Here is a 23663-nt window from a genome sequence, read left to right on the forward strand (position 1 = left end):
GGGTGGCTGGGTGATGGGACACTGGGGAGTCTATGTGCTATGGTGAGCGCTGTGAATTGTGTAAGACTGATGAATCACAGACCTGTACCTCTGAAACAAATAATACATTTTATGTTAAAAAAAAAAAAAAGAAATAGTAGGAAGGGAAAAATGAAGAGGGGGAATCGGAGGGGGAGACAAACCATGAGAGACTATGGACTCTGAGAAATAAACTGAGGGTTTTAGAGGGGAGGGGGGTGGGGGGATGGGTTAGCCTGGTGATGGGTATTAAGGAGGGCATGTATTGCATGGAGCACTGGGTGTTATACGCAAACAATGAATCATGGAACACGACATCAAAAACTAATGATGTAACATATGGTGACTAACAATTAAAAAAAAAAACTATCTGCTTAAAATTTGTAAAACATGAGATCCTTTACTGAATTCAGTTATCATAAACCAGGGTTGGTAATCAGTAAACTGTATATATTTTTTTGTTTGAAAAGCTTATTTTTCCACAGTACATGTGGTCACAAAAGAAAAATTAAGTATTTTATATTAAAGAACTATATCAATAGAGCCCATACTCTGTCTGGCACTTCGTCTAAAACTGAACATGAATCTCAATTTTCCTGAAACATCTCTTCACTTTTAACGTAAAAAGGTAAAAATAGCTATAATAACCTAAGTGCACCAAAAGAAAATATCACTCACATCAAGTTACATATATCTAGGATTACATTATTTAAAAAAAAACACCTTCCACACATAATTTAATTCAATTTCTTCCTCTTACAGAAAGGCTCCTAACATGGTTTGGCTAAATTCTAAGACAGGGTAAAACAAGAAAGTTAACCCTGGGACTCTTAGTTTAGTACTGTACCCCCTTAAGAGTACACAGATATACTGCCTATCTTATGGAGCTACCATACAAATCAAAAATAGTGTAAGGATAATCTCTCATTATGTACAGTAGATAAGGCCTAATAAATGGATGACAAGTAGGCAATATACGGCAGCAAAGTAGTGATAAAATTTTCCTATTATACCACACTGACTCTCAACTAATAACAAGTTCAAGTTTCACCAAGGAAAATGATGAACATGTAGGGTTCAAAGTGAAAATGATACTGGCTAACATTAATGCACAGAAGTAACCATAAAGAGTAGATTAGAAGATAAAAAAAATTACATATAAGCCTATGTAGATATATGGAGAACACATATGAAATACGAATAAAAGCAACTTAATGTAATTTATTAAGTATTTAAGGGTATAAGAATCATGGAGTAAAGAAAACTTCAGTGTAGGGTAAGGTTAATATGAAAAGTTCCTAGATATTGAAATCTGAAGTAAATCTTTTAAAGAGAAAAAAAGGATTTGTTTCTTTTTTTTTTTTTTTAATTTATTTATGTAGGGGCGCCTGGGTGGCTCAGATGGTTAAGCGAATGCCTTCGACTCAGATCATGATCCCAGGGTCCTGGGATCTAGTCCCACATCAGGCTCCTTGCTCAGTGGAGAGCCTGCTTCTCCCTCTCCCTCTACTGTTCCCCCTGCTTGTGCTCTCTCGCTCTCTGTCAAATAAATAAATAAATAAAATCTTAAAAAAAATAAGATTTATTCATGTATTTGAGAGAGAGAGAGAGAAGGGTGGAGGGGCAGTGTGTGTCCCAAGCAGACTCCACGTGGAACCCGATGTGGGGCTCAATTTCAGGACCCTGAGATCATACAACCTGAGCCAAAACCAAGAGTGGGACACTTAACTGAACTGACTACACCACCCAGGCGCCCCAAGGAGAGGATTTCAAAAAGAAAGAACAGCACTGCAGAAGCATGAACAAATTAGGCCAGAACTAATAAGACTGAGCAAGTTTCTGATTAGCTAAAGTGGAAAAAAGTACTTGCTAAAGATCACTGATAAATAAGGCTATTGAGATGCAGAAGAGACATACACGCTGAGAGAACTAGAACACCAAAGGACAGCAAAACAGAAGTTCTGAAAGCAGGACAGTCCTAGGAGGCAACAAACTAGGATTCTGGTCCCAATACTCCTACTGCCTCATTATGAGCAGTCGGAGCATCAAATCCCATCTGGCCCTCCTTGTGTTCAAAAAACAAGCAAGATAACGTAATACCTAGAATTACTGTCAACCCTAAAATAATATCTGTCACAGCTAATAATAGGGAACTACTACAGGGCAGGGGTTACAAACATAAATGCCTACAGTCAGGGACATACAGAAAATGCCAAAAATGAACCAGCTCTAAAAATGGCAGTATTCCAAGCTTGCCGTATCATAACTGATATTCTCAGTTATGAGGAGACAAGAGGAGATGGGAGGGACTTATGAATCAGAAAGCTCATGACCCATTCAAAAGAGAAGCTATGACAAAACTTCAGCCAAAAAGTACCCGTAGGAGTGGAAGATCAGGGTTGCCACATTGACCAATTGTTTAAGACAAGTCATAAACATGAATTTTTATGTAAAACGTTGTAATTTTAAACAATGATTCAAAATGTTTTAAGAAAATACATAAGCAAGTAAAATATGTTTGCAGAGCATAGTTTTTAACATCATAGGATTTTTTTTTTTTTTTAAAGATCTTATTTATTTATTTGACAGCGACACAGCGACACAGCGAGGGAGGGAACACAAGTACGGGGAATGGGAGAAGGAGAAGCAGGCTTCCCACGTAGCAGGGAGCTCGATGCAGGGTTCGATCCCAGAACCTTGGGATCATGACCTGAGCCGAAGGCAGACACTTAACGACTGAGCCACCCAGGCACCCCATCATAGGATTTTTCAGCAGAAGACTGACAGAGTAAAAAAATCACCTTTCTAGAGGATATTCATATAAAGAATGAATTGATACCAGGTATTGATTAAAAAGGGAATAATAAAGGGAAACTCACTAAGATGCTTCTGCTAAAAAGACAGCTAAACAAAAAAGTTTATAAAAAGAAGAAAGCAGCAGAATTTACGGTTATACCAAACATGAATAAAAAGTTGACCAAAGATAATTCAAAAATAAGTGTGAGGCATTATGAAGCATTAACTTAACTCATAAAAGAAAATCACAAACATCTGAGGTTTCCCTTAAATATTTCTTTTTCCCCCCCCTTAAATATTTCTACATAATAGAACCAAATCTACTCATCAAAGCACTCGAAAAGACACATGAAGGTCACTCAGGTTTAGAAAACAGGTCAAAGTCAACGCTGTAATCCTAACCACCACACAAAGAAAAGCATTGTATTACTATGCTGTACTGTACTGCAAACACACTACTGTTAAGTGCACCTCAAAGTATGGCTGGCAGCCCGGACCAGTCTACAAACTATTTGTGGTAAAAAAAAAAACTGAAGAGTGTTTATAAAATAAAATTTTAAAAACAATCTGACCAAAATAATTTTATTTATTGAATCTAATAATAAAAAATTGGGCCTTGTTTTTTTTTTCCTTTCACTTTGCTGTAATTTATTTTTATTGTATTTTACAAAATATTCGTCTGCAACAGACTAGTAACAAAAGAACCGGTCCATCACAGATGGTCTAACAAGTGGCATTGTAGGAATGCAAACTGGAGCAGCCACTCTGGAAAACAGTATGGAGGTTCCTCAAAAAGTTAAAAATAGAGCTACTCTATGACCCAGCAATTGCACTGCTAGGTATTTACCCAAAGGATACAAAAATACAGATTCGAAGGGGTACATGCACCATGATGTCTATAGCAGCAGCATCAACAACAGTCAAACTATGGCAAGAGCCCAAATATCCATCAACTGATGAATGGATAAAGAAGATGTGGTGTGTGTGTCTATATATATAATGGGATATTACTCAGCCGTCAAAAAGAATGAAATCTTAACCATGTGCAATGACATGGATGGAACTAGAGTATACTATGCTAAGTGAAATATGTCAGAGAAAGACAAATACCGTATGATTTCACTTATATGTGGAATTTAAGAAACAAAACAGATGAACATACAGGAAGGGAGGGAAAAAAGGAGAGAGAGGGAAACAAACCACAAGAGACTCCTAATGATAGAGAACAAACTGAGGGTTGATGGAAGGAAGTGGGTGGGGGGTGGGCTAGATGAGTGATGGGTATTAAGGACGGCACTTGTTATGAGCACTGGGTGTTCTATGTAAGTGATGAATCACTGAATTCTACTCCTGAAACCAATATACCAATAACTGTATGTTAATTAGAATTGAAATAAAAATTTGAAAAGGGAAAAAAATAAATGAATAATTAAAAAGAGAAAAAATGGAAAAAAGTCATGGTGTAAGTTATAAATTTTTAATGTTACAAAAAAAGTAAAAGTTACAGTAAAACATTTTAAAATATGCAGTAAAAATCTATCAACAGTATATTTAGTGTGTTTTTTGCTTTTTTTTTTTGGTCTCAAAGGAAATATTTATTTAAATAGGCTTAAAATCTTTTATGTCTAGGCAACCTAAAATGCTAATTAGATCTCTGGGTTGTACAAAATTACATTTTTGCATTCACAGAGAACCAATTCTATTAAAAACAGTGAGAAAAAAAGTCAGTATGTCAAAACCCACAATAATTTTTAGATAAAGTTAACTTACCCATTACTACATAGGACTTAAATCGTGTTGATAATCTGTCCACAAAGGCACTTAAAATTTCCAGTCCCATTAATGATACCTACAGATAGAAAGAAATTTTAATGAATACAAAGTACCAATGCATTCTTTCAAATCAATTATAATCACTGACATATAAAGATCTTCATATATTACCAAGTTTTTTTAAAAAATAAGGAGACTGCAGTATTCAGGGATAAACAGCCATGAGGTTAGGGCACCCTATTCTCAGATGGTTCAATAATAATAACAATAATAATAACAATAATGGTGTATAAATATGCAGGAAGATAATGATAAAGTGTATTTGGCAAAATGTTAGTAACTGGTAAATTAGGTGAAGGGTACAAAGAAGTTCACTGACTATACAAGCAACTTTCCCATAATGTTGAAATGTTTCCTAAATGAAAGTTAAAAATAACAGCACCTTTAATTATACAGAAATTCCAGCTTTTGTCTAGGATGGAGACACTGGAAAAAAATACCACTCCCACTGTAACAAGAAAAAGCCAAATAATCTATAGAACCATATCTCTCTTGAATCCATAAGAAAGCTGCAGTTGTAGGATAATCAACTAGCCTGAAATTTAAGGAAAGACAGATGCTCCCAAGGAGAGATGGGACATAAGCAGTAGGACACATGTGGCAGAGGACAGAAGGAAAATGAAAATGTGATACAAGTGGGTTAAGAGTTCAACTATATTTAACTTGTTAATAGCTGAACGTGGGATAGCATGAAAATATATAATCCCTAGCAGCCACAGACACAAAAAGAGAGACACCCATTTACAGGCTCTTTCTCCACAAACCTCCACTGAACACTCGTGATTGGAAAAAGTATCTCTTGGTTGTACAAGTCTGACGAAGGGAGCAGCTGCCTTTGTAGGAAAGGCACAAACCTTTCTTTTCCCATACTTTTGTAAGAAACAAAGGTATGATGCTACTGAGAGAAAGACAAATACTGTCACCCCAGGACACAGGTAAAAACTCACTGCTGCTGAGCAAAGAGGAAAGAAAAAAAGTTCGCTACTTCAGAGGGAGAAGCAGAAAATCATCCTGGGCTCAGATGATTAGAGGTCTATAGTTGAGGAGAGGCAGGATCTCTGATAAAGCCTCATCCCTAAGACTCAAGAACCAAGGGCTCCTAAGACTGAAGCTGGACCAGAAAAACAGAGAACACTCCCACTCGCCACAACCAGGCTAGCAAGGACAGCATAAGGAGCAGTTTACCACTGGAGAAGAGAACATGGAGAAAAACCCTCTATGAAGCACATGAAAAAAGGGAAGGTATAAGGTGAAGGGTGTTACAAAAACACTGAGTGGCCAACAATTAATTCCACTCCTAGGTATATATCCAAAGGAGTTAAACCAGGACACAGATACCTGTATGCCAATGTTCACTACAGCTTATTCATAATAGCTAAAGGTGCAAAAACCCACATGTTCTTCAACTGATGGGTAAAGAAAATGTGGTATATGCACTCAATCAAAAATGTGGTCATGAACAGGACTGACTGGTACATGTTACAACATGAATGAACCTTGAAAACATTGTAAGTGAAAAAAAAAGTCACAAATGGTGAGATGTTGTATGATTAAACTTGTAAGAAATGTCCAAAATAAGCAAACCTATAGAGATAGAAAGTAGATTAGTGGTTGCTTAGAACTAGGGAATATGGGGGGATAAGGTGGTATCTGCAAAAGGGTACAAGGATCTTCTTGAGGTGATGAAAATAATTCTAAAATTAACTGTGCTGATGGTTGTGCATATATGTACATATACTAAAAAAATCAATGAATTGTACACTTCAAATGAATAAATTGTATAATATGTAAATTATATCAATAAAGCTGTTAAAACATAATTGAAAAATCTACAAATAGGCTCACAGACTTAACAGACTTTACAGGTGATAAAAGCAGTATCTCAAATTAGCAGGAAAAACATGCACACTTGGTAAGATCTCATTTAGGAATCTATCCCTAAGATACACTAACAAAATTATTAAAGGACATATGAATATTATTCATTGCAAGAGACCAGAAACTATCCAAACATTCATCAATATGAGACAGATTCAATAAACGATGGTACATCCATGCTACAGGGTACTATAACACTTTATTTTTTTAAAGATTTTATTTATTTATTTGACAGAGAGAGAGAGATAGCGAGAGCAGGAACACACGCAGGGGGAGTAGGAGAGGGAGAAGTAGGCTTCCCGCTGAGCAGGGAGCCTGATGCGGGGCTTGATCCCAGGACCCTGGGATCACGACCTGAGATGAAGGCAGACACTTAACGACTGAGCCACGCAGGCGCCCCACTATAACACTTTAAAAATAAAAATGAGGACTACCCTAATTCTGCTATGCAATAACCTCTATGATATTGTTTTCTTTAAGATTTTATTTATTTATTTTAAAGAGAAAGAGTGAGTGGGGGGGGGTGAGAGAATCTCAAGCAGACTCCTCGCTAAGCGTGGAGCACGACACGAGTCTTGATCTCACGACCCTGAGATCATGACCTGAGCCAAAATCAAGAGTCAGACACTTAACCAGCTGAGCCACCCAAGTGCACCTCCATGATATATCGTTAACTGAAAAAAGCAAGTTGGACAATGCATGTATATATACAAAGAGGACTACGTGTAGATACAGTTAGAAATGTTTATTAAAAATAACAGCAATGGAAAAATAATAAGAAAAAATATTTTTAATGGTTAGGAACAGGCTATAAGGAATAGAGAAGGAAGCCAGACTATTTTGAATACACTGTATTTGTAGCAATAACTAATTTCATTGAAAACAAAATAAGTGAACCTAAACGTATACCAAATTAGTATTTTAACTATTTCAAGTGACTTTAAAGTATAGTAATTTGATTATCTCTCTCCAGGGGGATATACCCTAAGAACAAACACTAAACTCTGCAAAAAAAGAAACTTCAATGATTTTAGAAATCTTGTTGACTGAAGGAGATAGAAGACATACAGAAGTAGTAAAAAATGCAGTCCTGAAACTAAATTAGAATCACTATGAACTCATGATATATTTTTCTTCCAAATTAAGATAAAACCCATCCTATTTATTGAAAAAAAAAAATCTAGAAACAATCAAACAAGTAACAATGAGTTCCACTAGCACTCACATATATACTATTTCCCACTAAAAAGAACCAGAGTTTCTTGGAGAAGTGGCTCATTCCAGGGCAGGAGCAGGAACTAGGACATCTTGTGGTAACAGACAGCGAAGATGCTGTAAGAGATTACTAGGGTCATGTCAAGATAGAACATTTAAATATTAATAAGGATAATAACTGCATTGTCTTGAAACACATTAGATATGTTTAAATACAAGAATTCATAATGATAAAAACTATTTAGCCAATATTGGAGGATGCAAGAAGACCACCTTAATATTTCAACACTTAGTAAATGAAAGAATCATTTGAACTACAGGCATACCTCAGAAATACTGTGGATTCTGTTCCAGACCACTGCAATAAAGGGAATATCGCAACAAAGTAAGTCAATTTTTTCATTTCCCAGTGCATATAAAAGTCATGTTTACCCTATATTTTGCTCTAGTAAGCATGCAATATCATTATGTCTTAAGAAAAGTAAATACCTTAACTATAAAATACTTTACTGCTAAAAAATGTTAGCAATTATCTGAGCTTTCAGCAAGTTGTAATCTTTTGGCTGGTGGAGGGTCCTGCCTCAACGTTGATGGCTGCTGCCCAATCAGGGTGGTGGTTGTTAAAGGCTGGGGTGGCTGTGGCAATTTCTTAAAAATAAGACAACAAAAGGGGCACCTGGGTGGCTCAGTCGTTAAGCGTCTGCCTTCGGCTCAGGTCATGATCCCAGGGTCCTGGGATCGAGCCCCACATTGGGCTCTCTGCTCTGCGGGAAGCCTGCTTCTCCCTCTCCCACTCTCCCTGCTTGTGTTCCCTCTCTTGCTCTCTCTCATCAAGAAATAAATAAAATCTTCAAAAAAAAAAAAAAAAGACAACAATGAAGTTTGCTGCAACAATTGACTTTTCCTTTCATGAATGATTTCTCTGTAGCATGTGATGCTGTTTGATAGCCTTTTACCCACGGAATTTCTTTCAAAATTGGAGTCAAGGTTCTCAAACTCTGATGCTGCTTATCAACTAAATATATGTAAGATTTTTAATCTTTTGCTGTCATTTCAACAATCTTCACAGCATCTTCACCAGGAGTAGATCCCATCCCAAGAAAAACTATTTCCTCATTCATTAAGAAGCAACTCATCTGCTCCAGTTCTATCATGAGATTGTTGCAACTCACATTTTCAGGCTCCATTTCTTTTTTTTTTTTCCCCTAGGTTATTTTAATTCCAGTTAGTTAACATATAGTGTTATATGAGTTTCAGGTGTACAATGTAGTAATTCAACACTTACATCACCCTGTGCTCATCACAACAAGTACATTCCCTAATACCCATCACCTATTTAACCCATCAGAATATCCAATGGGAAAAAGACAGTCTTTTCAACAAACGGTGCTGGGAAAACTGGACAGCAACATGCGAAAGAATGAAACTGGACCACTTTCTTACACCTTACACAAAAATAAACTCAAAACGATCAAAGACCTAACTGTAAGACCTGAAACCATAAAAATCCTAGCAGAGAACACAGGCAGTAACTTCTTTGACACTGGCTGTAGCAACTTCTATATGTCTCCTGAGGCAAGGGAAACAAAAGCAAAAATAAATTATTGGGACCACATCAAGATAAAAAGTTACTGCACAGCGAAGACTCCACTTCTAATTCTAGTTCTCTTGCTATTTCTACCACGTCTGCAGTTACTCCCTCCCTTGAATGTCTCAAAGCCATCAACTTCTTCCAAACTCCTGTTTGTTATGTTGAACTCTTCCCAGGAATCATGAATTTTCTTGGCATCTAGAATGGTGAGTCCTTTCCAGAAGGTTTTCAATTTACTTTGCCCAGATCCATCACAGGAATCACAATCTATGGCAGTTATAGCCTTACGAAATGTTATTTCTTAAACAGTAAGACTTTAAAATCAAAATTACTCCATGATCCATGGGTTGCAGAATGGATTAGCAGGCATGTTAGCAGGCATGAAGACAACAGTAATTCTCATTGTACATCTCCACTGCAGCTCTTGCGTGACCAGGCGCATTGTCAACGAGCAGTAATATTCTGAAAGAATCTTTTTTTCCTCAGCAGTAGGTCTCAGCAGTGGCTTAAAATATTCAGGAAACCATGTTGTAAATAGATGTGCTCTCCCCCAGCTTTGTTGTTCCATTTATAGAGCACAGGAGAGTGGATTTAGCATAATTCCGAAGGGCCTTAGGATTTTCACAATGGTAAGTGAAGCAGTGGCTTCAACTTAAAGTCACAGGCTGCATTAGCCTATAACAAGAGAGTCACCCTGTCCTTTAAAGCCAGGCATTGACTTCTCCTCCCTAGCTGTGAAAGTCCTAGATGGAATCTTATTCCTAACATAAGGCTGTTCCGTCTACATTGAAAATCTGTTGTTTAGTGTAGCTACCTTCATGAATCATCCTAGCTAGATCTTCTGAATAACTTGTTGGAACTTTTATGTTATGGAGATGGCTTCTTTCCTTAAACCTCATGAACCAACTTCTGGCTTCAAACTTCCACGGCTTCCTCACCAATCTCAGCCTTCACAGAACTGAAGATAGTTAGGGCCTTGTTCTGGACGACACTCTGGCTTAAGGGAGTATTGTGGCCGCTTTGATCTTCTATCCAGACCACTAAAACTTTGTCTCTCTATCAGCAATAAAGCTGTGTTGCTTTCTTATCATTTGTGTGTTCACTGGAGTAGCACTTTTAATTTCCATCAAGAACCTTTCCTTTGCAGTCACAAGTTGGCTGTTTGTCACAAGAGGCCTAGCTTTTGGCCTGTCTCAGCTTTTGACTTGCCTTCCTCACTAAGCTTAATCATTTCTAGCTTTTGATTTACTGTGAGACACACGCAACTTTTTCTTTCACTTGAACATTTAGAGGCCATCGTAGAGCTATTAATTGGCCTCATTTCAATATGGTTGTGTCTCAAGGAACAGGAAGGCCCAGGGAGAGGGAGAAAAACAGGAAATGGCTGGTCAGTGGAGCAGTCAGAACACATTTATTGATTAAGTTTGCCATCTTGAATAGGTGTGGTTCCAACAATTACAATAGTAACATCAGAGATCACTGATCACAGATCATCATAACACACTACAACAAAAAAATTTATTTATTTATTTATTTATTTATTTATTTTAAAGATTTTATTTATTTATTTGACAGAGAGAGACACAGCGAGAGAGGGAACACAAGCAGGGGGAGTGGGAGAGAGAGAAGCAGGCTTCCCGCAGAGCAGGGAGCCCGATGTGGGGCTCGATCCCAGGACGCTGGGATCATGATCTGAGCCGAAGGCAGACGCTTAACGACTGAGCCACCCAGGCGCCCCCCCAAAAAATTTAGAAATACTGCAAGAATTACCAAAATGTGGCATAGAGATAACAAAGTAACCAAATGCTGTCGGAAAAAGGGCACCAATTGACTTGTTTAATGCAGGGTTGCCACAAACCTTCAATTTGTGAAAAATGCAGTATCTATGAAGCACAATAATGTAGAGCACAAGAAAATGAGGTATGCCTGCCTTTCTATTATAAACTATGCCAATGAGTAACCAAACAGAAGTAAATGGTCTAAATTTCTCTTTATAAAAGTATTCTAGTTAATAAGTGAAAGAATGACAAAATTAGAGTATCATTTTACAAACCCTAATGAATTAAGAGATCTAAACACTGAACATTAATGGTTGCTAACATCATAAAAAGATACTATCATACCTTATGTGCTTTCTTGATGCTATGTGCCTCCTGAGGAGGAAAAAAAGACCGAATCTGATCAAGCTATAGGTCCAACTACCAATTTATAGGAAATACAGAGGAACTAGCAGCACAGGAATGAAATCAGCAAAATCATAACTGTGGGAAACTCTACAAATAAAATCCAAGAATTTTTTTTTTAAGATTTTATTTATTTATGAGAGAGAGAGAGAAGTGGGGGGGTGCCCACGAGTGGGGGGAGGGGCAGAGGGAGATGCAAGGTCTCCACTGAGCAGGAAGCCCTATGCAGGACTTGATCCCAGAACCCTGGGATCATGACCTGAGCTGAACGCAGACACTTAACCGACTGAGCCACCCAGGCACCCTAAAATCCAAGAATTTTTTTTTTTTTTTTTTTTTTTTTTTTTTTTTTTTTTTTTGAGAGAGAGAGAATGAGAGAGAGAGAGCATGAGAGTGGGGAGGGTCAGAGGGAGAAGCAGACTCCCTGCCGAGCAGGGAGCCCGATGCGGGACTCGATCCAGGGACTCCAAGATCATGACCTGAGCCGAAGGCAGTTGCTTAACCAACTGAGCCACCCAGGCGCCCCTCCAAGAATTTTTAAAAAGAGAAACTGAGGGAGAAAAAAATTCAAAGAAACTTAATAAACATGTTGACTGAGGTATGGCCTCCCAAAGGTGTCCACATCCTAAGACCTGTGATACCTGTGAGAATGTTCCTTTATGTGGTAAAAAGAACTTTAAAGATGTTGTAAAGGTCTTAAAGTGGGGAGATTACTCTGGGTTATCTTGGGCCCAATATATCACAAGACACCTCATAAAAGAGAGGCAGGAGAGTAAACAGAGGTGCAATGACAAAAGCAGTGGTCAGGAAGATGTGAAGGTGCTATACTGCTGGCTTTGAAGACAGAAGAAGAGGTCTTAAGCCAAGAAATGCATGCAGTTTCCAGAATATGGAAAATTATCCCCTCGAAGTTCTCTAGAAGAATACAATCTTGCTGAAACCTTGATTTTATCCCAATGAAACCCATTTAGGACTTCTGACCTCCAAAACTATAAGAAAATAAATCTATGTTGCTTAGGCTACTAAGTGTATGGTAAATTGACACAGCAGCAACAGGAAACTAATATATTAACAAATCACAGTGTGGAAATCTTATTTGGATCCTGAGTTTTCTTGAAATAATTAAAGGGGTGCCTGGGTAGCATAGTCAGTTAAGCATCCAACTGTTGGTATCAGCTCAAGTCTTGATCTCAGGGTCGTGAGTTCAAGCCCCACACTGAGTTCCACGCTGGGTGGGAGCCTACTAAAATAAACAAATATCTAATTAAAAATTTGCATGACATTTTAAAAATTGGAAATTTGACCCTGCATATTTGGCATTATTTTTTTTTTTTTACATATGATAATGGTGGTGAGGTTATGTTAACAATTTTTTAATAATTTTTTTTAAGTAGACTCCATGCCCAGTTGGGAGCCCAACGTGAGGCTTGAACTCAAGACCCTGAGATCAAGACCTGAGCTGAGATCAAGAGTTGGACGCTTAACTGCCTGAGCCACCCAGGCACCCCAACAATTTTTAAAGAACATTTATCTTCAAGACACTAAATCAAAAGTCTCATTGATGAAACAATGTATCTGTGATTTGTGACAAAGTGATGGGGCATGATTAGCCATGGACTGATGAGTGTTGTGGGTGGATTTGTTATTTTATTCTGTCTACCTTTACATATGTTCAAAATTCTTTATAGTAAAAAGTTTTTTTAAAAAAAATTACAGGAGGGGCGCCTGGGTGGCTCAGTTGTTAAGCGTTGGCCTTCGGCTCAGGTCATGATCCCAGGGTCCTGGGATGGAGCCCTGCATCGGGCTCTCTGCTCAGCAGGAAGCCTGCTTCTCCCTCTCCACTCCCCATGCTTGTGTTCCCTCTCCTGCTGTCCCTCTCTCTGTCAAATAAATAAAATCTTAAAAAAAAAAAAAATTACAGGAACTGTGATTCCTAATGGTGAAATGAACATACCCTTGAAACAAAAGAACTCAAGGCCCACGCTCTTTTACTCAACCTCATCCTAAGAGTCTTAGCCAATGCACCCAAACCAAGCAAAACTAAAGAACTGGAAAGAAGCAAAACTATCATTATCTGGTAGTCCCCACTTATCCCCAGTTTTGCTTTCCACAGCCTGAGTTACCAAGGTCAACTGTGGTTCAGAAGTAGATAATCCTCCTTCAGAAATCAATAATAGCCTAACACTATGTTACAATGCCTACATCATTAAACCTCACTTCATCTCATCATTTCATTATCCCACATCATCACAAGAAGGGTGAGTATAGTACAAGGAGATTCTGAGAGAGACCACATTCATATAGCTTTTATTATAGTATATTGTTATAAATGTTCTGCTTTATTATTGCTGTTAATCTCTTATGGTGCCTAACATAAATTAAATTTTCTCACAGGTATGTATGTATAAGGAAAAACATAGTGTGAATATAGGTACGATCTGCTGTTTCCGGCATCTGCTGGGGAGTCTTGGAAATGTATCCCCCACGGATGACAAGGGACTACCATACGTAGAGAAAACCTAAAAGAATCCACAAACTGCAGAAAAAATGTTTTGAATTACAGGCAGGTTGGTCGCAAAAATCAATATCCAAAATGCCATTTCATTTCAATATATCAGAAAGCATAATTTTTTAAAAATAAAAAAATAGGATTTATACTCTCAATAACTATTAGAATAAATCTAACAAAATGTGTTTAAGACCTATTTGGAGAAAATAATGAAACATTAATGAGACATATTAAAGAAAACACAGGGGCACCTGGGTGGCTCAGTTGGTTAAGCATCTGCCTTCGGCTCAGGTCATGATCCCAGGGTCTTGGGATCGAGCCCCCACATCGGGCTCCCTGCTCACTGGGGAGTCTGCTTCTCCCTCTCCCTCTGCCTCTCCCTCCATTGGTGCTCTCTCGCTTGCTTTCCCTCTCTCAAATAAATAAATAAGATCTTAAAAAAAAAAAAAAGCACAAATAATTTTCATGGGTAAAAGAGGTCATTATAAAGATATCCAATCTGGGGCGCCTGGGTGGCTCAGTCATTAAGCAACTGCCTTCGGCTTAGGTCATGGTCCCAGGGTCCTGGGATCGAGTCCCACATCGGGCTCCCTGCTCCGCAGGAAGCCTGCTTCTCCCTCTCCCAATCCCCCTTGCTTGTGTTCCCTCTCTCACTGTGTCTCTGTCAAATAAATAAATAAAATCTTAAAAAAAAAAAAAAAAGATACCCAATCTTCCCCCAAAAAGAGGATATTCAATGTAATTCCAATAAAAGCCCCAATTTTTTAGTGCAACTTGACTGATTCTAAAATTCACATGGGTTAGTAAATAAAGACCCAATAATAAGCCAACACATTCCTAAAGAATATGGTGGGTGAATTTGATATAGCAAATATCAAAATTTACCATGGAGCTAGAGACAAATGACTTTCCTGAATTTCCATTTGGACATCTTTCAACTTAGCCTACATCTTGGCTAAGGGTCCTTTCAGTAGAATAAGAAACCATCAAGAAAGAAAAGAAGAAAACAACTAGAGCTATCTTCCAATTTGCTCCCCACCACTTCCTTACGAACTCAAATGCCTCCATTCAGGTTGTTTATTTTATTATTTTTTAAGATTTTATTTATTTATTCAAGAGAGAGAAAGACATCATGAACAGAGGGCAGAGGAGAGGGGCAGAGGGAGAAGCAGGCTCCCCACTGAGCAGGGAGCCTGATACGGGGGGCTTGATCCTGGGACTCTGGGATCATGACCTGAGCCAAAGGCAGACTGCTCAACCGACTGAGCCGCCCAGGCGCCCCTCCATTCAGGTCCTTTAAAACACAAAAGCAAAACTAGTGTACTTTCTAACAGGTACATATAAAATACAAAAGCAAAAATAGAAACATATTAAATTATAAATATAAAAGTATAAAACAAAATATTAAAAAAACTAAAAGCAAAAACAATATTTTTTAACAGGCAGAAAAACAGAAACTCTAAAAAGCAAATTTGGGGCTAAGACCAAGCTTAAATTTTAGGGTGTTTTAAAGTCATAAAACTGAAATTTAAAAAAATTTATGAAATTTTATTAACCCCAAGAAGTCCCAGAACCTTTAGGGTCATTTTCCCATTCTCTTTCTCACTCTCCCTTTTCACCTATGAATGAGAGGTGGTTTAACATATCTGAGTAACTAATGTCATGTCAATAAAATCACACGCAAGTTGTCGCCTTGGCCAGAGTTTCATTTAATTCAGTATGTTTAATTTTCCAAACAGTTTAAATCAGAAATGTTGTCCAACAACAACAAAGCTAAATAAATGCACGAGATAGTAATGACTACTTGCAATTTAAGAATCACAACTAGAATTTCCCATGTAAAAGTCAGCCTAACAACAATTCTTGAAATCTAGGAAGAAGATAAGCTTAATTCATAATCACAGATGTTTTCCACTGTAAGTAGAAAAGAAAAAAAGATATGTATTCTTTGTAAGAAGCAGACTTCCTGTAATGCTCCTCTCATTAGGAAATATTAATGGTTTACAGGACATTTTTTCCACAAATTAACTCAGCATCTAAGAAAATGAGTAAAGAATGGGATAGACTAGGGGCGCCTGGGTGGCTCAGGCGTTAAGCGTCTGACTTCGGCCCAGGTCATGATCTCAGGGTCCTGGGATCGAGCCCCGCATCAGGCTCCCGGCTCAGCGGGAAGCCCGTTCTCCCTCTCCCACTCCCCCTGCTTGTGTTCCCTCTCTCGCGGTCTCTCTCTCTCTCTCTCTGTCAAATAAATAAATAAGTAAAATCTTAAAAAAAAAGAATGGGATAGAGTAATTGTCAAGTAGAGCTTCTATGCACAGATTAAGTAAGTAAAACCTGATGGCTTACAAAATTGAAAACCTAAAAAGAATTAACAGGTTATTTTTATGTAATTATATAAATAATAAAACTATTTCCCTCAAAAAAAGGAGGGAAACAAATGACTTAAAATTAAAGGTATTGATTAATTCTAGATCAAGTGAGCGGGACAAGACAGGAGAAGTATAATCCAATATTTCCACTTCTAGACATATACCCAAAAACAGTTATTCTAAACTGGGGGAGGGGGTAGTACAACACACTGTTATTCCTTGGAGCTGTGCAGCCCAAAGGTACATGGCCATACTTAGCAGCCCTGCTGCCAGCCATTCAAGTAAATGAAAATCCTGTTTGAAATTATCAGAGCCTAGAACTTTTCTTTTGCATGGTTTTAGTACATAAGTTTTCCAGCTGGTAAATCAAGGGACAAATGTGCTTTAATTTAGATTTAACAAACACTGAGAGCCTGCTATGGGTATAAATGCTGGGAGGTGGGTACACACCCTAATGGGAATCTTAAGAAATTTCAATTCTTTCAATTTTCTCAGGAAAATAGCAAGTAAGGCCATTAGCTGACACTGAATATAGAATAGATACTGGTAGGTCTGAGGGGGGGCGGAACAGATATAAAATAGTTTGTCTAAGACTGAATGAACTAGAAAATACAGTATGATTGTCAGCCACCAATAAGGGCCCCCTTGAAGGTCAGAAATTTAAAATGAAATCAGAGGTTTTGTGTTCTTCTCCATCTACCCTTAGTTGCAGGTGTAGGCACCACAGGTGTGGGGGTAGGCAGAGTTGGATTAACCAGGATTCCATTTTATCAAATCACGACCATAAACGAGTATGAACAGGGATAAGAGAATTAAGAATGAATGTTGGGAGGGGCGCCTGGGTGGCTCAGTCGTTAAGCGTCTGCCTTCGGCTCAGGTCATGATCCCAGGGTCCTGGGATCAAGCCCCGCATCGGGCTTCCTGCTCGGTGGGGAGCCTGCTTCTTCCTCTCCCACTCCCCCTGCTTATGTTCCCTCTCTCGCTGTGTCTCTCTCTGTCAAATAAATAAAATAAAATCTTTAAAAAAAAAAAAAAGGATGAATGTTGGGTGTGATTGATTGACCAGGAAATGGAAGCTCAGACTAGAGGAGTGTGGGATAGTTAAAAGCTAACTGGATTGGGGTGGTCAAACTCTTTAAGTTGGAGTACTCAAGAAAAATAAGGTTCAGGATTTAGAGTTCTAGGATATCACAATCACCAATAGTAATGCCACTTGTAAGTCTGAATCCCCAGCAACCACACACCCGTAGTGGTCTGAACTGGCTGTGGTAGCATCTACAGCAAAACTATGTACTGGTACAGCCATCTAGCTACCATTATGGGGCATTTACATACTGAACTCTATTTTATACCATTACAAATTACATATAATTTTCCCTTTTTAGTACAGCTAGGACATTATTGGGATTTTAAAAAATTATGTGTCCTCGGTATTATCTATAATTTTATTTCAGGATTAAAAGGGAGACATTAAAAGAGGGCACTGAATCTGACAGGGTTCAGAATCACTGCCCTAATCAAACTCTCATGCAAGGAGACAATGTAAAAGAACGTTTACAGCCCTTCCACACGATCACGCTGAGCTAGTAACCGGGGCTTGGAATCGGGCCGCAACCTCAGCCGCGCCTGCCGCCTTTCACCGCCTCTGGACCATGGACCCCCGCAACGTGAGCGAGCTTCGGGCCTTCGTGAAAATGTGTAAGCAGGATTGGAGCGTTCTGCACACCGAGGAAATGCGTTTCCTGCAGGAGTGGGCAGAGAGCATGGGGGGTAAAATACCACCTGCCACTCATAAAACTAAATCAGAAGACAATATCAAGGAAGAAAAAACAGATAGTAAGAAGGCGGAGGAAAACATAAAGACAGAGGAACCATCAAGTGAGGAAAGTGATCTAGAAATTGACAATGAAGGTGTGATTGAACCAGATACTGATGCCCCTCAGGAAACGGGAGATGAAAATGTAGAGATAACCGAGGAAATGATGGATCAGGCAAATGATAAAAAAGTGGCTGCCATTGATGCCCTAAATGATGGTGAACTACAGAAAGCCATTGACTTGTTCACAGATGCCATCAAACTGAATCCTCGCTTGGCCATTCTGTATGCCAAGAGAGCCAGTGTCTTCATCAAATTACAGAAGCCAAATGCTGCCATTCGAGACTGTGACAGAGCTATTGAAATAAATCCTGATTCAGCTCAGCCTTATAAGTGGCGAGGGAAAGCACACAGACTTCTGGGCCATTGGGAAGAAGCAGCACATGATCTTGCCCTTGCTTGTAAACTGGATTACGATGAAGATGCTAGCGCAATGCTGAAAGAAGTTCAACCGAGGGCCCAGAAAATTGCTGAACATCGGAGAAAGTATGAGCGAAAACGTGAAGAGCGAGAGATCAAAGAAAGAATAGAAAGGGTTAAGAAGGCTCGGGAAGAACATGAGAGAGCCCAGAGGGAGGAAGAAGCCAGACGACAATCAGGAGCTCAGTATGGCTCTTTCCCAGGTGGCTTTCCTGGGGGGAATGCCTGGTAATTTTCCTGGAGGAATGCCTGGAATGGCAGGGGGGATGCCTGGAATGGCAGGAATGCCTGGGCTCAATGAAATTCTTAGTGATCCAGAGGTTCTCGCAGCCATGCAGGATCCAGAAGTTATGGTGGCCTTCCAGGATGTGGCCCAGAACCCAGCAAATATGTCAAAATATCAGAGCAATCCAAAGGTTATGAATCTCATCAGTAAATTGTCAGCCAAATTTGGAGGTCAAGCCTAATAATGCCCTTCTGACAAATAAAGCCCTTGCTGAAGGAAAAGCAACGATCACCTAATGGATGTCGCAATAATACAAACCAGTGTACCTCTGACCTTCTCATGAAGAAAGCTGGGGTGCTGTGAAGAGAATCCCTACCCCTCTGCCCCACATGCAACTGAAACATTCTATAGTGGTTTGCCATTAGGGTAGTCATTCAGATAATGTTTTCCTACTAGGAATTACAAACTTTAAACACTTTTAAACCTTAAAAATATTTAAAAACATAAAAAAAAAAAAAGAACGTTTACAGTAAAAAATTAAAAATGTGGACATTCTTTATTGTAAGTAAAAAGAATAGGCAAGGTCCATATATAAAGACAGATCTCAAACAATTTTTGTTTAAGCAAGCTAAGAAATGGTATATTTTAAGAAACTAACAGTTTATAAGAAATACAATCAAGGTGAAGCTGACATTGGAAAGTCTCATCCTTCAAATGGCAAAGGGGCTGTGATTTTGGATTCTGAGAAGACTTGAAATCTTAGCATATTACTTAGCTCAGCACTTCATAGTTATATAAATGCTATTTATTTCTCCATTTTTAGACTCAACTTACTGTTACATTTGCAGATAAACAATATAAAAAAGTAGAGCTGATAAATGATAGGATACTGAAGAGTTTTAGAAAAGCAAAGAAAGGGAGTAGGAAAATCTTAACCTCCCTAGGTTCAAGTACTCCTCCATCAATTTGCCAAGTATATGAGAGGTGCTCAAGAAAGGCAATTATCGGGTGCCTGGGTGGCTCAGTCAGTTAAGCGTCTGCCTTCGGCTCAGGTCATGATCCCAGGATCCTGGGATCGAGTCCCGCATCGGCTCCCTGCTCTGTGGGGAGCCTTTCTCCCTCTCCTCCCCACTTGTGCTCTCTCTCTCACTATCTCTGTCTCTCTCTCTCAAATAAATAAAATCTAAAAAAAAAAAAAAAAAAAGGTAATTATCCTTAATTCCTCTCTCTCAACCCAAGAGGAGGTCCCACTGGCTCTATCACCAAAGTGTATCTCAAAATCTTGCACTTCTCAACATTGCCATCTTTACAATCTACTCTCCACAAAGCAGCCACCCCTCTACATAAAACCCTCCACTGACTTTGAATAAAATCCTATAACGCTTTCCACCTGCCTCCCCAATTTCATCTTTCTTAACACATCATTCACTTATAAACTCTAGCCATGTTGTCCTTTATGTTCCTCCACAGAACTAGGGCCTCCACATTTGCAGTTTCCTCTGCCTAAATCATCCATCACTCCTATATTTATTTCATGTCTATACCCAAATTTCACCTCCCTTTCTTGACTACCTGCATCCTGCCCAACACTCCCTATTCCCTTCACTGCTTTTTTTCTCCAAAGCACTTACCACCTCTAACATATTATAGATTCTAGTTACTCATCTGTGTGTATTCCTCTACCCCCACTAGAATCTAAGTCCACAAAGGCAAGGATTTTGGTTTTCCCACTACTGTATCTGAAGTGCCTAGAAGAGTGCCTGCTCATGGTAGGTACTCAATAAATATCCAAATGAAGCTAAATGAATGAGATTTACTAGTCGTGTTCACAGCTGGATCCTCAGTATCTAGAACAATACCCAACATACAGTATAATCACTCAAATTTTTGGAAGTAATGATGGTTATTAAGATACTCAAATTCTAAAGTAGTATCAAATCTGAAGAAAACTGTATTTTGTTCAGCATCATTTGAAATTTAAGTACAATTCTCTATTTGTGTGTATGTTCAAAAAATTCCATGATACGCTTTTTTTCCTAAAGACTTAAATATGTGTTATTGTACCTTGGGTAAAAAATGATGACCTAGTTTGGTAACTTAGTTTATAAAACCCAAGCAAGAAACTAACCCAAATGCCCTCTAACAACGTCAGAAAAGGTTTTATATACAGCATCCAGTAGAAAGAAGAGAACTAATGACTCAAGAAGGAGAAAGCAGAATTGATGAATTAATGGCCTTAAGTAGGCAAGAGACCATGGAATCTAAAATTCATGTAGTGGGACTGATACAGTAAGTGAAACAGAGAAGAAGGTAGAATATACAGCACAGCTACAAGGGCGTGTGTAGGTAAGGTTGTGGAAGCCTGTGGCAGTTTTCTTCTCATTGTGTAAACTGTCTCAGGCTACAGCATCTAGTAAGGAGCATGGAGAGAATGTGTAGTAAAGAGATGAGAACCTGGTCAGATCCCTGATGGATTCTAATTCTTAGGGACCAGTTGAAAGGAAAATACAGCACTAAGTAGTAGTGCTTAAAGACATTAAAGAAAAACTGGGATATTGTGGTATTACAGAAGCCAAGAGATGTGTTTCAAGAGATGGGACTGGTCAAATGCCATTCACTCAAGGTACATCTTTAGAGTGAAATGGTCCAAAGCCAACTCACCATGGCTGACGTAGAAGGTGACACGATGGTATATCTGAAGATTGAAATGGTCCAAAGCCAACTCCCTATGGCCAGCGTAGAAGGTGACACCCTTCACTTGGGAAGGGGTGCAAGCATTACCAAAGAGCTGACTTTCTACAACAGCCTATGTTGCAACATAAAATCAATTATCTTGAGTGTGCATATGTCCTCACAGTGTAAGTAAATTTAGCTTGTTTCTCCCAAAGAAATAATAACCTCCCAGTTGATATATTATTCAATATTAACGTTTTCTAAAGTTTTAAAAAATAATGAAATAGTATGTAATAGAGCATCAAGGTGGTTAATTCCCATAGGGTTTATTATCCTTGTAAAAGTCAACCCCTTCCAAGACTCATGTAAGTTTCACCATTAAATCTGCACAGTAATTGCAGAGTTTGACTTTCTACTCTAGGAGAATAAAGCTTTCAAAGTACAGCCTATCGCAGGATTATAAGCATAAATTACTTAGAAAAATCACTTCATCCGTAGATTTGAGCCAGCATTTTAAAGCAACACTGCCACCAGAAGACTAGAAAGAAAAATAACTGCTAAAAACTACAGTAGAGGCTCAGTCAGAATATTTACCTGGTCTCTCAACTTGGCTACATTACAGCCTGCCTACTACCAGCTCTTCAAAAACACTCATTCTTCTTGTAGCTCGTAATTTTTTTTCATCATCAACTAATCCACTAGGACACGTTTCACTAGGTCACCTACTAGTACACAGGTTTCAAATCCGAGTCAGTCCTCAACTGCAGCAAAACAAATTAACAGGAAGCGTTCAACTACTTTCCGTCGACAATAAATGAAAAACAAATACATAATGCCCCGGGGTCAGCACCTTTGTATTAGATTTAACGGTAAACTTAATCAGGCAATCAGGCACCTGATTAAGCTCTAAAGATCCCTTAGAGACGAAGAGCACAACCTTCCAGACTCAAAATTTTAAAAAGAAAAAAAGAAACAAGATTAAGTAAGATAAAAAGCACTAATTAAGAGGAATTAATTGACACTCTTTTGAACTTAAAAATTGTATCCTAATGTCCTATGTCTTGGTCTAACAGTGTTTACAAGATACGTACAAATGCAAAAAGTCTTCGAGCGCTTTCTGTATGCAAAGTATCGATGATTTTTTAAATAGCTGATTAAACATTGTGTCCTAATGCCAAAAAAAACTCCGCACTGTGTCACGGAATCGCTGAATTTGTCATTGTTCACAACTGGGGAAAAACTTGGTCCTGGTGGGAACTAAGTCCCCGACTCGCGTCCAGGGACCCTTGAGCCTACAGGTTTCCCCTTCACGGGGCGGTTCCGAGGCGCCAGGCGCACCCCGGGGGCTCGCCTGGCTGGTCGCGCGCGTCCGGGATTAAAGGGCCGGCCGGAGAGGGCGTGCCCGGCCCGGCCGCGCCGCCGCCGCCGCCGCTTACCCGGTAGTTGCTCGAGCCCACCCAGCCGGTGAGCGCATCGACCGTCTTGCCCAGGCGGCCCAGGTCCTCCTCCAGGTCCGGGATGGCGCCGGGGGCGCCGAGATAGAGCAGCAGCTCCTGGCCGACCTGCAGGCGGCCGCCGACGTCCTTCTGCTGCACCTGGGCGCTGAAGTACTCCATGCTGCGGGGCTCCATGGCCGCCCGCCCGTGAGGGACCAACTTTTGCCGAGCGCCGCCCAGCCGCCAGCGCGGGTCCCCGCGGGAACGGGCCGGACGCGCTCGGTGCGGCCGAAGCCCGGCTCACGGGGTGCGGCGGGCGGCGGGACTAGCGCCAGGCGCCGAGCGGCCCCCAAACTACTCAAACTCGGCGCCCCCCGCAACCCAGCCCGCTTTAGAGGCCGCGGCCGCCGACGACGTCAGCACGCGCGTGACGTCAGCGCGACGCCGGCGAGCGCCCTCCCCTCCCGACTGCAACTTGCCGGCGGCGGCTGCTCCCGAGGAAGCCGCTGGGCGTAGTGGGACCCCTGGCGGGAGTTGGGGTCGAACTGGATCAGCACCTCTCTAGAGGCTGGCCCATATCGGGCATCTACTATCGCAGCGTCCTTCCCTCACTCTGTAAGATAGAGAACGCTTCCAAGTT

The 23663-nt window shown here is 39.7% G+C and overlaps 1 protein-coding gene and 1 pseudogene across 34 annotated transcripts in view; one reads left to right on the top strand and one right to left on the bottom strand.

Moving 5' to 3' along the window:
- Nucleotides 1-23391, bottom strand: part of CLASP2 (cytoplasmic linker associated protein 2) — a 182613-nt gene extending 159222 nt beyond the window's left edge. For 8 of the 34 annotated variants that reach the window (XM_036105970.2, XM_078073992.1, XM_036105974.2 and 5 more), the window contains exons 1-2: nt 23024-23385; nt 4585-4663 (exon numbers count right to left, since the gene is read on the bottom strand). In XM_036105970.2, the coding sequence (XP_035961863.2) occupies nt 4585-4663; nt 23024-23218 (274 nt within the window). In that variant the 5' untranslated portion in view covers nt 23219-23385. Of the gene's footprint in view, nt 1-4584; nt 4664-23023 lie in introns of all 34 variants that reach the window. The other 26 variants (XM_078073966.1, XM_078073984.1, XM_036105994.2 and 23 more) reach the window with 8 other exon arrangements.
- Nucleotides 18030-19424, top strand: LOC118544234 (hsc70-interacting protein pseudogene; annotated as a pseudogene).
- Nucleotides 23392-23663: the final 272 nt, after the last annotated feature.

This window comes from Halichoerus grypus, chromosome 1 (genome assembly GCF_964656455.1).
Source record: "Halichoerus grypus chromosome 1, mHalGry1.hap1.1, whole genome shotgun sequence".
In the NCBI taxonomy this organism is placed as follows: Eukaryota; Metazoa; Chordata; class Mammalia; order Carnivora; family Phocidae; genus Halichoerus; species Halichoerus grypus.